Raw genomic sequence first — 14,586 nt, 5'->3', positions numbered from 1 at the left:
TGACCTGATCATCATGTCTGAGCTCTCAATAGCAGTGAGTGGACAGGTGGCATATCAGCCCTAGGGAGAACTTAAGTGTCTGGTATTTTGTCCTGCAATTTGATCCTCAAAATGGAGACATGGACAGACACAATACACATACCTGACTCAGGGCAGTTGAACTCATCCGAGCCATCAGCACACTGCATGATGGAGTCGCACACCTGGCTTCTGGGCACGCACTCTGGTCCTCGCCCCAGGGTCCCCAGCTCCAGGCAGCCGAAGTTGGATGGGGGGCAGTTTTGTCCTGGGAACAAGAGGAACAAGTAAGACAAACACATCTACCACCGTCTTGGTACACTTCTACTGCAAGGAAAGATAATTAGCCAAGTTATTAGCCAGAGAGTAATTTGCCCTGGGGGGAGTGTTGGGAGGTGGGCAAGAAAACAACATTTATATGACTATCTTGGTACTGCACTACTTCAAGAAAAAAGAGTAATCCAAAGTTTAACAGGGAGCAGTTTTGTCCTTGGGGGACATAAAAAACAACAACAACAAATCTATGACTGCCATGCTTCTCTTCTAGACAAGACTTCTTGCTCCATTTATTTCAGAGCAGAATGGAGGGTTGAGGGATAACTCATAAAACTAAAGAAACAGGCAGCCACAGATCACATGATCTTCTCCTTTTCCTTATCTCATACCTTGGCCACCTGCAAGTATTAAAAAAAAAAGAAAAGAAAACTGATAAAGCACTCACGACAAATGTGCCCCTTCTGATAGTATCCTTCTCGGCAGCGACACTTGTGGTAGTTACACACAGCATTGGGGTCTTCGCAGTGCAGATCTCGCTGACAGAATGGTCCCTCCAGTCCAACTGGGGGAGAAAAAAAGAAGTCATCAAACAACAGTTAAGATCCTTATTTTACAGCCAGAGAGCAGTCATCAGTCAACAGTTATGTTTTTTTACTTGGAATGGGCACAGCAAGCACATGGCAACAGCGTTCTTTGAATCTGAAGGTCCTGAGTTAGATCTCCGGAGTTCAATCCCAATATCTGTGCTGGGTGAATCAAGGAAAGAAATCAAATAGGTGGAAACTGGTTTTTACAATCTCCCAGGTCAGGATATGTGCAAACCTGCTTGTGCCTTAACCCTCTTTGTGTGTATACATCGACAGAACATCAAACAAACATATGAAAGCTCCTGTAAACCATGCCAGCACTTCATGGGTTATAGAAAAATGAATGAATATCTATATACAGCACCTGAAAATGGAGTCAGGCAGCCTTAAATAACAGGGTAAAAATGGTCATACACAAAAAAATCCAATGATAAGTGTGGGAGCTGCAGCCCAGGAACACAAAAAGAATGTTTTGAACAAATAAAGCAACATCCATTGAAGAGCAGTAACTATCTTTACTTTCCACAGTTAATGCATGTCATGATAATCAAGCCACAGCTATGATCTTTTTGTAGATTAAGAAAAACCCTTTGTAGATCTATATTTCTTTTCTTTTCTTTTTTTTTTTTACATGGATGCATAACTTTTCATGGCACTAAGACACTAAAATGACAACTAAACAGGCAGACAATACACTGTAGACAGAATCTCTTTCTTTGTGAGTGAGTGACTGCGAATGGAAGAGATTGGTGACATTATTACTTTACTAGTGTAAAAACTGAAAGTGTGTGGTTCGATTCTGATAGAAGAGAGAGGGGAGCAGACAGGGGGATATAGGATCAACTAATCATGCACTCACTCACTCTCTCCTCACATCAATAGCAGGGCCACATGGAGTGGTTTTTATAGAGTGTTTACTTTACAATACAGCACACAGTAAAAAGATCATCCTACACCTAAAGCAGCACCTATAAGCAGCACGGTAAAATTCACCCTAAACCTAAAGCAGCACACAGCCCAACAAGGATTTCCTTGTTCCTCACATCACTGATCAGTCAGTCACCCTGTGTCAGTCAGTTCTTCTGGGAGACAGCTGAGAACTGGCTGTGCTGACTGGTTTTATCCCTTCCCCCAACATACTGTGTATACTAATGCAAGCTACAGAATGATCTGATTCGCTACAATTCAACCCACTTGTCTATACACATTCTATGATGACAAGTTTACCCGTTTACGTCACAAAGAGATTGGGGAGACGGGACAATACAACTCTGGGCCTGTTAGCCGGCTTGATCAAAGTTCGAATTAGCATAACTTTTCCCTAGCTTTCGTTCCGAAGTCCCACCATCTACGTCAGTTGCGTTCGTGGAGGGAAGATGGGGAATGACTTGAAAGACGGGCCGCCACACAGAATGTTCTGCTCAGCACGGGTATCGCGGCAGACATCACGTAACTGCACGTGTTCCTATAGCTGGGGCGGGTGACGCCGCGTCGCTAACCAAAGAGGGCCGACTAGGGAGTAGGGGTGAGGAGGGAGGGTGGCGCGGGTGTCGGCGCAACCTCAAAGACTGGGCTTTGGACAGAGCGGGAAGGGAGATAAGAAGGAGGGGTGGGGAGGGGGGAGGGGACAGAGTGTGGGTGGTGGGGGTGACACTGCTGGCACACTATAACACCCACCCCCAGCTTTTGAATGCAATGTCCTCATTGCTGCTGACCACATGCTGACCAATGCCATCATCAATTAATGCTAATGGGGAGATTAGTTCTCTAACCCAAAAATTAGCAAAAACAAAACATGTGTAAATAAGAACATTACAAGACTCTGTAACCGTACATTCTCCAATGTATGCCACCCTTGACAATACAAATCCACAGAAAAATTGCAACATGTAAAAAAAAGGAAATACATGAATAATATACAATCAGTGAAATGCAATACATCAACAACCACAGCCCAAAAATCAACACAGTTCCAGCTGACACACATCAGCGACCACAAATCCTGGAATGAAGGAAAACAACAACACAGCATGACATACAGTTTTCCTCATTCAGATTATCCCCTAGCAGGCTGTAGCAACAACTCTAGCCAATGCCGGATGGCTTGCACGACTCCTGTCCCTGGCTCTAACCCTACAGCTTGACCCTGACAGTTTCCCACCCCTGTCAGTCTGATCTGGGACCATGGCACCTGCACATGTCCCGTGCAACCCAGGCTTCGGATGAGACCTGGTGCCATTCTCACACAAACCGGTTACCACCGGTCTGTGTGACCGTCCTGGAGACTTGACTGCACCCTGGCAGTCTCCGTCACCTGTGCCCTCCCATGTGGCACATGTACCAGGAATTCCTGGATCAGGTGGTATGGGCAGCAGCACCCATTCACCCTGGCAAGGATCATCCTCACAGTCAGCTATTGTTCTGACTGGAGTCTTTTCATTCAGACTCGGATCCTGCCTCCTGAGACTATTGGGCAAGTCTCTCTGGTTCTCATTGTGGGAATCTTTGTGTTTTTCCTTGGGGAGAACCTTACCCACCTTTGGGGAAATCCCATTTCCCACCACTGACTGACCTTTCCCTTTCCTACCTCTGTTCCTTCTCTTCCTACCCACAGCCCTGTTCTCTATCACAACAGCCCCATCTCTCTGACTAAATCTGACACTAACCTTACTCTCTTCTAACAGTAACAGTTTATCTCCCAACTGTGCCGTCTGTTCCCCGGCCTGTTGCTGTCATTGGTCCTCCTCCAGCTCTCTCTGCAGCCTCACGGCTTCATCCCTCGCCTGGATGAAGGTGGTCTGAGGCTCCCTCCTCAGTATGTGGTGCAGCTCCCTTTTCAGCAGGGGGTTCCAGAGGCCATCAATGAAGTGGTCCCTCAGCATCTCAGCGGTGAGGGCCCCAGTGCTCTTCGTCCGGATGATCCTCCCCATGCTGCACAGAGCATGGGAGTAGTCCAAGGTGGACTCCTCTGGCAACTGCTTCCTGCTGAAAAATGTAGACAGCAGTATGGTGACACGCCGCCCGTCGCCGAACACCCCCAGCAGAATGCCGATCACCTTCTCTGGGGTGTTGGTCTCCTCCAGGTCCCGCAGCATCAGCTCCCTGCGTGCGGTTCCCTGCAGATGGCTGTACACAAAGTAGGCAGCCATCTCGTCTCCCATGGTGTACGCAGCCAGGACCCTCCTCACCTCAGTGATGAAGTCCTCAGCCGACATCTTGCCTGGCTCACCAGTGAATACTGGCAGTGTGGGTGCTACATACCACCCCATGGGAAACTCCTGTGCCATTGTAGTTGGGGTTGTCATCTCTGGGCTGTGCTACTTGGGCTGTGTTACCTGGCTGTGTGCTGCTTAAGTCCTACTAACTGCTTAACCTGCCTATTGTGTCAGTAAATCACTCTACCTGCCTATCCTGTCGGCGACGCCAAGTTGTAAAAACTGGTGTTGTTGGTTCGATTCTGATAGAAGAGAGAGGGGAGCAGACAGGGGGATATAGGATCAACTAATCATGCACTCACTCACTCTCTCCTCACATCAATAGCAGGGCCACATGGAGTGGTTTTTATAGAGTGTTTACTTTACAATACAGCACACAGTAAAAAGATCATCCTACACCTAAAGCAGCACCTATAAGCAGCACGGTAAAATTCACCCTAAACCTAAAGCAGCACACAGCCCAACAAGGATTTCCTTGTTCCTCACATCACTGATCAGTCAGTCACCCCGTGTCAGTCAGTTCTTCTGGGAGACAGCTAAGAACTGGCTGTGCTGACTGGTTTTATCCCTTCCCCCAACATACTGTGTATACTAATGCAAGCTACAGAATGATCTGATTCGCTACAATTCAACCCACTTGTCTATACACATTCTATGATGACAAGTTTACCCGTTTACGTCACAAAGAGATTGGGGAGACGGGACAATACAACTCTGGGCCTGTTAGCCGGCTTGATCAAAGTTCGAATTAGCATAACTTTTCCCTAGCTTTCGTTCCGAAGTCCCACCATCTACGTCAGTTGCGTTCGTGGAGGGAAGATGGGGAATGACTTGAAAGACGGGCCGCCACACAGAATGTTCTGCTCAGCACGGGTATCGCGGCAGACATCACGTAACTGCACGTGTTCCTATAGCTGGGGCGGGTGACGCCGCGTCGCTAACCAAAGAGGGCCGACTAGGGAGTAGGGGTGAGGAGGGAGGGTGGCGCGGGTGTCGGCGCAACCTCAAAGACTGGGCTTTGGACAGAGTGGGAAGGGAGATAAGAAGGAGGGGTGGGGAGGGGGGAGGGGACAGAGTGTGGGTGGTGGGGGTGACACTGCTGGCACACTATAACACTAGTTAAAGGGTGTTATACTCAGGCTGATGGCACACATCGTGGTTTGGTGAACAAGGGGACAAACTGTGCTGAGGGCTTTGACCATGATCTGAGGTGATTAACATGGCTGTGAGAGATCTAATCTAAATACAGACAAACAAGGAAGAAAATGGCCTACTGGTGAAATTTTGACTTCCCTGTACATATAGTATTGTCCATTGTTTACTTGTTGTCTGCAGCAAGCTTTGAACAGACAGAGAAGTAAAACAGTCTCTGATTTTGTCAGCTGAAAAACGTTTTCTTACTAAGGCAGTTGTAATCAATCTTCCAATTCCATCTCAGGAGTTTTTTCAGCCATGTGAGGTCAAGCAGTAAATGAAAGGGTAATGAGTAAATGACCAGTGTGAATGGAAACAGTCTGATTTGGTAGAAAATAAGACATTCCACTACTGCTCAGTTGTTGTTTTTTTCAAGCGCTTGACAAGGTAGGTACAGAGTTTGATTGCACACCTATTACCCTGTGTGTGTGTGTGTGTGTGTGTGTGTGCGCGCGCGTGCGCATGCGTGTCTGTGTGTGTCTTTATCTCTTTTCGTCTTTTTTGTGTAAATAATAATTATATATATATATATATATATATATATAAAAGACATTCATCTTGTTTAAAAGCTACTCTAATTCCACTCCTACTTTACCACAGAAAAGTGGGAAAACACAATGTTTTAAGCAACAGGTTTCAAATACAGAACCCACACTCTAAATGTGTCTGTCAATGTTCAAAAATGTATCCAAGAATATAATGCTGAAGTGAATGGCACCAATGTAAACTTTGAAAACTGCAATCCATCATGCTGAGCACCCCCACACACAGACACGCAATAATGTGTGAAGCTCGTGTTCAACAAACCCATCCCACAACCCATTTTAACCCAGCAGATGACGGTGACTGAACAGCCCCATAAATATCACCAACCTCCAAAGTCCACAATTGTCACGACACAGTCAATCACTCTTGTTCTCACCCCTACCCCACCCATGCACACACCACTTCTTTGTGCGACATTTCAGGAGAAAAGGAGGGAGAATTCCATAAATAGTGTAGCTGACTCAAGAGGCCACAACAGACAAAGGGCAGTGGTAAACCTCATAATGGAAAAGCTGAAGGAAAGGAGCTAGAACAATCGGCTGGTGGCCTTACTCATGGGGTGTTGTGAAAACTATCCCAGCAGGATGTAGGGCCAGCATCGACCAGGCGTGACGCCCACAAGGATAACATAAAGCCTACCCCCTTGTACTCCTTATGTCTGTCCACATAAAATTCTGTGGTTCAGTTCATTGTCTATCTCCTCAAAGTCACACACACACACACTGTTCTCCAGATGCTGCTATCATACAGTGAACATTACCTCATCTTAACCATGTGATGTGTTTATCTATGATTACACTGAACAGATAAGCCTTCTACATACTAAAAAAAGTAAAGACAGATTTACCAAGTAATCCATGTCATAACTTAAAAAAAACAACAACAACAAGAACAACAGTTTCTACAGACTACAAAACAGTTACTACAGACGATGTTCCAAATCTGACTGGGATACAAATCTACGCATTAAGGCTTCTTTACAACAGGTTCAACTGTTATAGTACTTAAATCCGGGTCAGGCTGTTTCTGAAACTATATCTGGCTGAGGACAGAATTGAGATCAAGTGACGCTATCATACTATCAAGTAGAGGTATCAAGGATTCAGTGTTGTTCCGTGTGGTTTTGTAAGCTGGTGGCTGTGCTTGGTATCTCCGAAGCAAAGGCCGTGAACAAAAGGCATCACACACTTGGCAAACAGACCCACCTACCCTCTGAGTGTCCCACTGTCACCAAAGCCAGCTACAGAACAGCTCACACATACCAGGTGACGCCTGTTTATCTGTACGACTGGAGTACCTACCTACAAATTCAACTGTTTTAGTGTTTATTTTCCTCAACCCACAAATCTGGTGGAAGCCTGAATCTGGTAACAGATAAGTTATGTTTGTGTGTACAATACTGGATACCCATTCCAAATTCTAGGCCATGAACAATCACTTCATCTTCCAGGCTGACTGACCTGAACTGACAACAGCAAGAGCCACTCCCACCTGTGTTAACGTTTTACTATTTACTTGGAATAACAAGGTAAGTCACACAGGATTTTTTAATATTTTTTTTAAACTATATTAAGAAAGAAATTTACTAAATCAGTATATGTATGTGATGGGATTGAATGGATACCTCAGGTCACAAACCACAACTATACTTAAGGACAACCCATTCAAATTAATCTCATACAACCTGTAACCAGCATGATTTTCACTCTATGTTCAGAAGGAATGCAGATTCAGGTCTGACTCCCTAAGCACAGAGGAAAAAAACACATGAAAGTACCAAACACACATGACTGCTTCCAAACCCGAGACTTGGAAACTGCACTGATAACAAAGTGTTAACTGCCTGCTAAGTGTCAGGACATGGGAGCTTACATTTCTTTGTGGATGGTGAAAATGTCCATGTGGGGAGCAGTGAAAAGTGAACACTGACCATCTCAGTTACATTATTTGTCTAGTGGGGTACTTTGAGATGATGCAGAGATGAGACCAAAGCCTTCCCCTGTCTCTCTCCTCTCTTACACATTCTGTACTAAATCTGTTTTCCTCTTTTTGATTAATGTGCTGGTTGTGTTCGTTCATTCTTTTGCTTAACATCTATCCACATTTGTGATTTCAGACGAAAATCCATCATCTTCCCCACCCCATCCATGCCTTAAATCATCACTACTTTCCCTGTCCCTCTCTCCTCAATTAGCATGAAAAAAAAGAAAAAAAAAAAAGAAGAAAGAATATAAACAAAATAAAATATACGAACTAGTCAACCAGTAGAATTACAACAAAGAGCCAATTGGGCTCCAAATTAAACTCTGAACTGTTTCAAACACATGTTGATTACCATATAAGACATTTCTAATGGAAGCAGATGTAACTGCAGATTTTGTAAATGACATAGGTAAATATGGTTTTAACTGTTCACATTTATGGATGATATGCATGGGGGTAATTTCACTGCTGCAAATGCATGTCACCTTAGAAGTATATTTTGTTTTTATGGCATCCAGTCGTAGTCTGTATATTAGACTGGTGAGCCTTCTGCTACTGTGATGTCTTTTTGTTTTAAAAGAAAACGTGATCAATTTTGCATGAGCTATTGTCAGTATTTTCTCTGTTAGGGTCAGACTCCTCTTTTAGTTTACTGACATTGTTCCAGCAAGTTTTCACAAGTTTTCTTCTGGTTGTGTGTGTTTGTGTAAGTGTGTGTGTGTGTGTGTGTGTGTGTGTGTGTGTGTGTGTGTGTGTGTGTGTGTATTCAAAAAAGAGGGCATGGTGACAGTGCAGTGAATTGCAGCGTAGCACAATACAGTTTAGACATCTATGTATTCATGTATGTGTGCATGTGTACATGTGTGTGAGTGTAACGTGTGTGCTTGTGCGAGTGTGTGCTTGTGAGAAACATGTATGCGCACGTGTGTGTGTGTGTGTGTCTGTGTGTGTGAGCATGCGTCTGTGTGCATGTGCACATGCACATGTGTGTGTGTGTGGTGTGTGGTGTGTGTCTGTGTGTGTGTAAGGTGTGCATATGTATGCCCATGTGTAGATGTGCGTGTACATGTGTGTAAAAAAAGAATTCTTCCCACCCATGGTGTGTCCCACCCTGTGCCAACACTGATACCCCCACCTGTCAAACAAACCACACTTGACATACCTGCACACTTCAATAGACACATGACTGCACAAGATCTCTTCATCTCCTCTATACCTTTGGAGAGTAAATAAAAGCTTTGTCGAACTACGCAATTGTGAAAACTTTTTCGTCCCTTTTTAATGTGGGAGCTTTATTTAAAAAAAAAAAAAAAAAAAAAGCTATGGTAAGTTCCATAGAGTGAATGGTTTGTTATACTTTATATTCCCAATAGTTTTGTGTATTATTAGTAGAATACACAGACAGCAACCACATAGCTGAACACACCAGTAGGCTGTGAGGAACCGTAATTTTTTTTTTCCAAAATGATTTTTATTTTCTTTTGAAGAATACTTTTGAATGGAAAAAAAAAATGAAAAAAGAAAAACATGCCAAGGCATTTAATACAATTTAGAGAAAATCCATTTTGAACTTTATTGTCTCATGTTTTTGGGTACTGTGTCAATATCATATACATATTGTTTCCTGACTGCTGTTGACATTTTACTACATGGATGGTCCAGTCATCAGCAAAAGAATTTCCAGTTCATGCAAGTGTAACAGACAGATCAGCTGTAGACCTGCATGACCCTAGAAATTATTGAAGATCACAATGGAAGCAAATACAGACATCTGCAGACGTCTTAAAAGACATTAAAAGATCAAAGTCTTAAAATAAATGAAATATAAAGATTCACAGACTTCAAGAGAAGTAAATAATTTGGTTAAAAACCATGAATTAATCCAGCCTTTGGTCAAAGGTCAAAGTCATTTGCCATTCCTCCTACCCCCTTTTCTTTGTTTGAATAAAACAAACATATATTGTATAAAAACATCTGGCACTGCAATATGGAACCAGTACAAGGACAAAATAGTACTGATATCAATGTACATGACTGCCAATCCAAACCAATTAATGACATTCTAAACCAATCATATTCATAAACAATCCAAATCAATCTGAAGTTTGTGACAGACCACTGTCAGATACATGCATGCTAATAAATTAGCTAGTGTGACCTTAACCATTGACAAAAGTCAACAAAGATATGGGGTGACAAATATCTAAGGTTTTGAAGCTGTACATCAACATTCATTTAAGTCAGTGATAAATAATTCTGAAGATGTAACTGTAAGCACAAACAGCCCCCCTCACCTCCCATCTCCCTCACATCCTTCTTTATTCTGACAGCACAGAGGCGTATCAAGACAGAAAAAAAGATTTCATTTAAAGCAGGCCCAAAAAATCAACAACACAAATCAACAAAATCACACTACAAAAAGAAACCGGTCCTCCTATATCCTTCTCCCAGTCCTCTAGGGGTGAGAGAGAGAAAAGCCCCACTTTACCAACCTAACACCACCACCAAACTGGCAAAGAAAATTAGTTTTGCACCATTAAGACTTAATTACACGCAAAAACATGTGACACCACAGAATCCCAATGTATCTCTTTGGTGTTGTCCATTCCATCCAAGTCATCTGCATAAACTGTATCACAATTATGAAATTCTCTGCTGATTCATAGATTTTTTTTTAATAAATTTAAAAAAGGTCTAAGATACAGCTTTTCACACAGATAAAACTGTCCCTGCTTTGACCTGCTGAAGACCAAAGCTCAAAACAATTGAATGGTAGATTTTGACATTTGACGTTTGTTACTATTTTCATTAGTCTAAAGTAAACAGTAAACATAACACTGACACAAAGCATTATAAGACTGAAGCTGCACTATGACCTTGGCCTTTGCTCAACATTATTCAGAGATCCATGAATTCTGAGAACTTCTCGCGCAGAATGTGAATAATTCCAACCTCAATACCACTGAAGAGTCTGAAGTGAAAGATACTTCAGAGATAACAAAAATTGTACAAATGTGAAATTTTCTATAGCCTTGAAGTTCAATCAAAATCAAGTCAACATGGTAAGGCTAAATTTTCCCAACTGCATCTTGATATATATATATATATATATATATATATATATATATATATATATATATGTGTGTGTGTGTGTGTGTGTGTGTGTGTGTGTGTGTGAAGGAACTGGTCCATGGATTTCTAGCTGAGTTCAAACCAAGCAGGCATCACTTAGTGCATGGCACTGAAGAGACACAACAAGTGTAAGATGTCTCCTCTCCTGCACAGCCTTACAGCTATATGATGACAATACCTTCTTATGGACACATGCATTATCATCACAAAGTGAATACGAATTAAAAAAACAAAAAGACTACTATAGAATCTACACTGTGTGCTTGAAAACAGTGACACTGACATTTGACAAAGACCATAAAACTCATCAAGTTTCCATGAATCAACAAAAGACAATGAAATTTATTAAGCCTCCACGAATCAACAAAGGAAAGTGCATTGACAACATTTCTGTTGACTGATAAAAGAATATAAGATGATTCAATCTGGAGAAATAACACAAAACAATGGCAAACCATAAGAACAACAACTGAGCACTCATCCTGACAGAATTTGGGCTTGAATAATAACTTGCACAACTATTTTGTTCTGTGGGCATGGAAAAAATGACGAAATCTGACATACAATATGATCATGATAGAAAAGACAATTAGTGCTAGTGAAAGATGAAAAAGACATTAAAAAAAAATCTAACAGAAATACAAATGAAGACTAAAAAAATAAAATGAAGTCACTGAAAACTGATGACCAGTATGAACGGTATGATGTGAAATAAACTATTCTCAAGGAACTTTAAGCAAATTTCACTCTCCATTTCTAAATACAAACAATTCATGGTTTTGTTAGAGTATGCATGTATAATGCAAATTTATATATACGTTCATGTACGTATACATGTACATATGTATATTATCAATATATACATGTATATATTACATATATACGTATTATGTATGTAGGTAGGTAGGTAGGTAGGTAGGTATGCAGATATTATTATATATTTATGAAGGTATGTATGCAGCTATGTACAAACGTATACTCTATGTTTGTATACTCTATCTATCTATCAATCTATTGATTGATCTATGATTCTATCTATTGATCGATCGAAGTATCTACATGTAGTTGTACACACACATAAAAGATAATTACAAAATATGTGTGTGTGTGTGTGTGTGTGTGTGTGTGTGTGTGTGTGTGTGTGTGTGTGTGTGTGTGTGTGTGTGTGTGTGTGTGTGTGTGTGTGTGTGTGTGTGTGTGTGTGTGTGTGTGTGTGTGTGTGTCACTGTGTGTGTGTGTGTGTGTGCACGCATGCATGTGATTGAGCACATGCAAGCATGCAAAGGAAATATTTCACACTTGTGTGCGTGTGTGTGTGTGTGTGTGTGTGTGTGTGTGTGTGTGTGTGTGTCACTGTGTGTGTGTGTGTCACTGTGTGTGTGTGTGTGTGTGCACGCATGCATGTGATTGAGCACATGCAAGCATGCAAAGGAAATATTTCACACTTCGTAAGCATATTTTCATTTCATGGGTAGGAGTGACTGATTTTTGTAATTCAGAAAAATTTGCTATTGGTTCCAGGGACTGCGTAACTTAAATGTGTGTCTTAAATTCAAACACACACACACACACACACACCGAAACAAAGTAAATAAAAGAGGAAAAAAATCACTGAATTGCTGATTCAGAAATCTGTATAATATATAAACATTCCCATGCATTATCTTTTCAAAACAGACAGCATACAACTCTGTTATAATTTACACACATGTATATAAATATATACATATAATATACAACTCTTATGTAATTCACTTTACCTGAGTGAGCACGGATGAATGGGGAGGGAGCAGGTGTCGTTGAGTTTGGAGTCGTTGGCTGGACAGATGCTTCTTTGGTTCTACTACCCACAGTGTCCGAGTCTTGGTCCAAGTCTATCAGATCCACGTCCAGTTTAGTGCCGGCAGTTGGCTGCTGGCCTGGGCGATGCACAATGCTGTTAGAAATGTAGCTGCTGTGGTGACCAAACAGGCACTTTCCTTCGCATTGAAACAGGTAGCAGTGATGGTGCCCCTGAAAATGGGATGAGATGCACAGACCTATAATACATAAACATATATTTATAAAGAAATACACAGGTACACATGACAATATCTATTTACATTCCAAATACATCTAGTATAGACATTAATTCCACAGCGGAAAGTAGCGGGAAGGTGAGAAAAGGGGGTGATAGGCACAGAGAGGAAAGAGGGAGAAGAAGGTGGGGTGGGGGTGGGGGTCAGAGAGAGAAAGAGAAAAAAAATTAGAGAGAAGGCAGGAGCAGTTTATCATTGGTTTGGTGCAATTTGGGGTACAATAAATCAAAGTTTGATGGGTGTGAGAATATTCCTTGGGATCCGTTATCTCCTGTATACCATTAGACTTACAAATCATCACTTTCTCTCCCTCTCTCTAACACACACACACATACGACTGTGTCAAAACCTCAATTCATTGTCAGTGTATCACTCCGTCATAGTACTGTTTCCCGTATAACTTTGTCATTTACTTCAAAGAAATTCCTAAACACACATGCACACACACACACACACACGCTTGGCATCCTGTGTGTGTGTGTGTGTGTGTGTGTGTGTGTGTGTGCGCGCGCGCATCTGTGCATGCGTGAGTGTGTAAGTGTACACGTGTCAGGAGAGCTCTGTGCACGTGCGCGTGTGTGTATGTCACTGTGTGTGTGTGTGTGAGTGCATGTACCATGGAAGCTGCGACACCTAGCCTAGGAATGAGTGTGTGGAGGAGGGTTGTGGGGGGAGGGGGGGATGCAGGGTAATTTGTGTGTGTGTGTGTGTGTGTGTGTTGGGGCTCGTGTATGTTTATGTGTATTTGTTTCGGCTTTTATATCTGTGAAACTGCATGTTTGTTGTATATCTGTTATGCATGTGTGTATGTGTATGTGTGAATGTGTCTGCATGTTTTACATTTATCTGCTCATCTGCTTATTTATCATTATTATTGTCTTTTTATTTATTGTTGTTATTATTATTATCATTATTGTTATTATCATTATCATTATCTTCTGCTTTTTTTTGCTTTTTTCTCAACGCCTGACTAAATGTGTTGGGTTACGATGCTGGTCAGGCATCTACTTGGCAGATGAGGTGCAGCATATATGGATTTGTCTGAACTCAGTGACGCCTCCTTGAGCTACTGATACATATGCACTTGTATCAAGTCCCCTCGTACCCTTCTTGCTTTAAGGGAAGGGAGCTTAAGATACTTTAGCCTTTCTTCATAAGAAAAATCCTTTATTTCATAAACTAATTTTGTTGCTCGTCTTTATACACCTTCAACTGCAGCAGACTGATGCTTAAATTTTGGGAACTAAACTGTGTTTGCATATTCTAATAAAAAGTAATATAAGTCTTACCAATGCTTTGTATTGTCTTAAAAATGTACTGCTGTCCAGAAATGTGGAGTACGCTTGATTACACCAGTTCTCTGATTTGCCTTATTTATTATGCATGCAATATGCTTGTCAAAGAGTAGGTTTTTATTTTATCAAATATAATACCTAAATCATTTTCTTCTTCACATTTTTTAACATTAAAGTCTTTATCACCCATTTTCATTAAGTAGTCATGTTCAGGATTTTTGCTACTGAAAAATCTGTTTCTGTGTACATACAATTAACCGCA

At 41.7% G+C, this 14,586-nt stretch overlaps 3 protein-coding genes across 5 annotated transcripts in view; 1 reads left to right on the top strand and 2 right to left on the bottom strand.

The window, feature by feature from the left end:
- The window catches only part of LOC143280916 (uncharacterized), a 34,979-nt gene that overhangs the window by 17,313 nt on the left and 3,080 nt on the right, over positions 1-14,586 (bottom strand). The window contains exons 2-4 of one of the 2 annotated variants that reach the window (XM_076585695.1): positions 12,712-12,964; positions 740-856; positions 143-286 (exon numbers count right to left, since the gene is read on the bottom strand). In XM_076585695.1, the coding sequence (XP_076441810.1) occupies positions 143-286; positions 740-856; positions 12,712-12,964 (514 nt within the window). Of the gene's footprint in view, positions 1-142; positions 287-739; positions 857-6,163; positions 6,281-12,711; positions 12,965-14,586 lie in introns of those variants that run through there. The other variant, XM_076585696.1, reaches the window with a different exon arrangement.
- LOC143281352 (uncharacterized) lies at positions 3,614-4,966 on the bottom strand. Its single transcript, XM_076586558.1, has one exon. It carries the CDS (start codon positions 4,184-4,186, stop codon positions 3,614-3,616), a length of 573 nt encoding a protein of 190 aa, XP_076442673.1. The 5' UTR covers positions 4,187-4,966.
- The window catches only part of LOC143280919 (uncharacterized), a 56,126-nt gene continuing 48,046 nt past the window's right edge, over positions 6,507-14,586 (top strand). Inside the window, exons 1-2 of one of the 2 annotated variants that reach the window (XM_076585699.1) lie at positions 6,507-7,101; positions 7,287-7,364. The gene's annotated coding sequence lies outside the window, so the exon portion shown is untranslated. Of the gene's footprint in view, positions 7,365-14,586 lie in introns of both variants that reach the window. The other variant, XM_076585698.1, reaches the window with a different exon arrangement.

The sequence above is a fragment of the Babylonia areolata genome, chromosome 4, assembly GCF_041734735.1.
Source record: "Babylonia areolata isolate BAREFJ2019XMU chromosome 4, ASM4173473v1, whole genome shotgun sequence".
Classification (NCBI taxonomy): Eukaryota; Metazoa; Mollusca; class Gastropoda; order Neogastropoda; family Buccinidae; genus Babylonia; species Babylonia areolata.
Note: the sequence above shows the minus strand (reverse complement) of the source record. Positions and strands in the feature narration are given on the sequence as shown.

Bases quoted from the DNA above. Each gene is read 5' to 3' on its own strand.
- LOC143281352 (XM_076586558.1), bottom strand. From the start codon at position 4,186: ATGACAACCCCAACTACAATGGCACAGGAGTTTCCCATGGGGTGGTAT.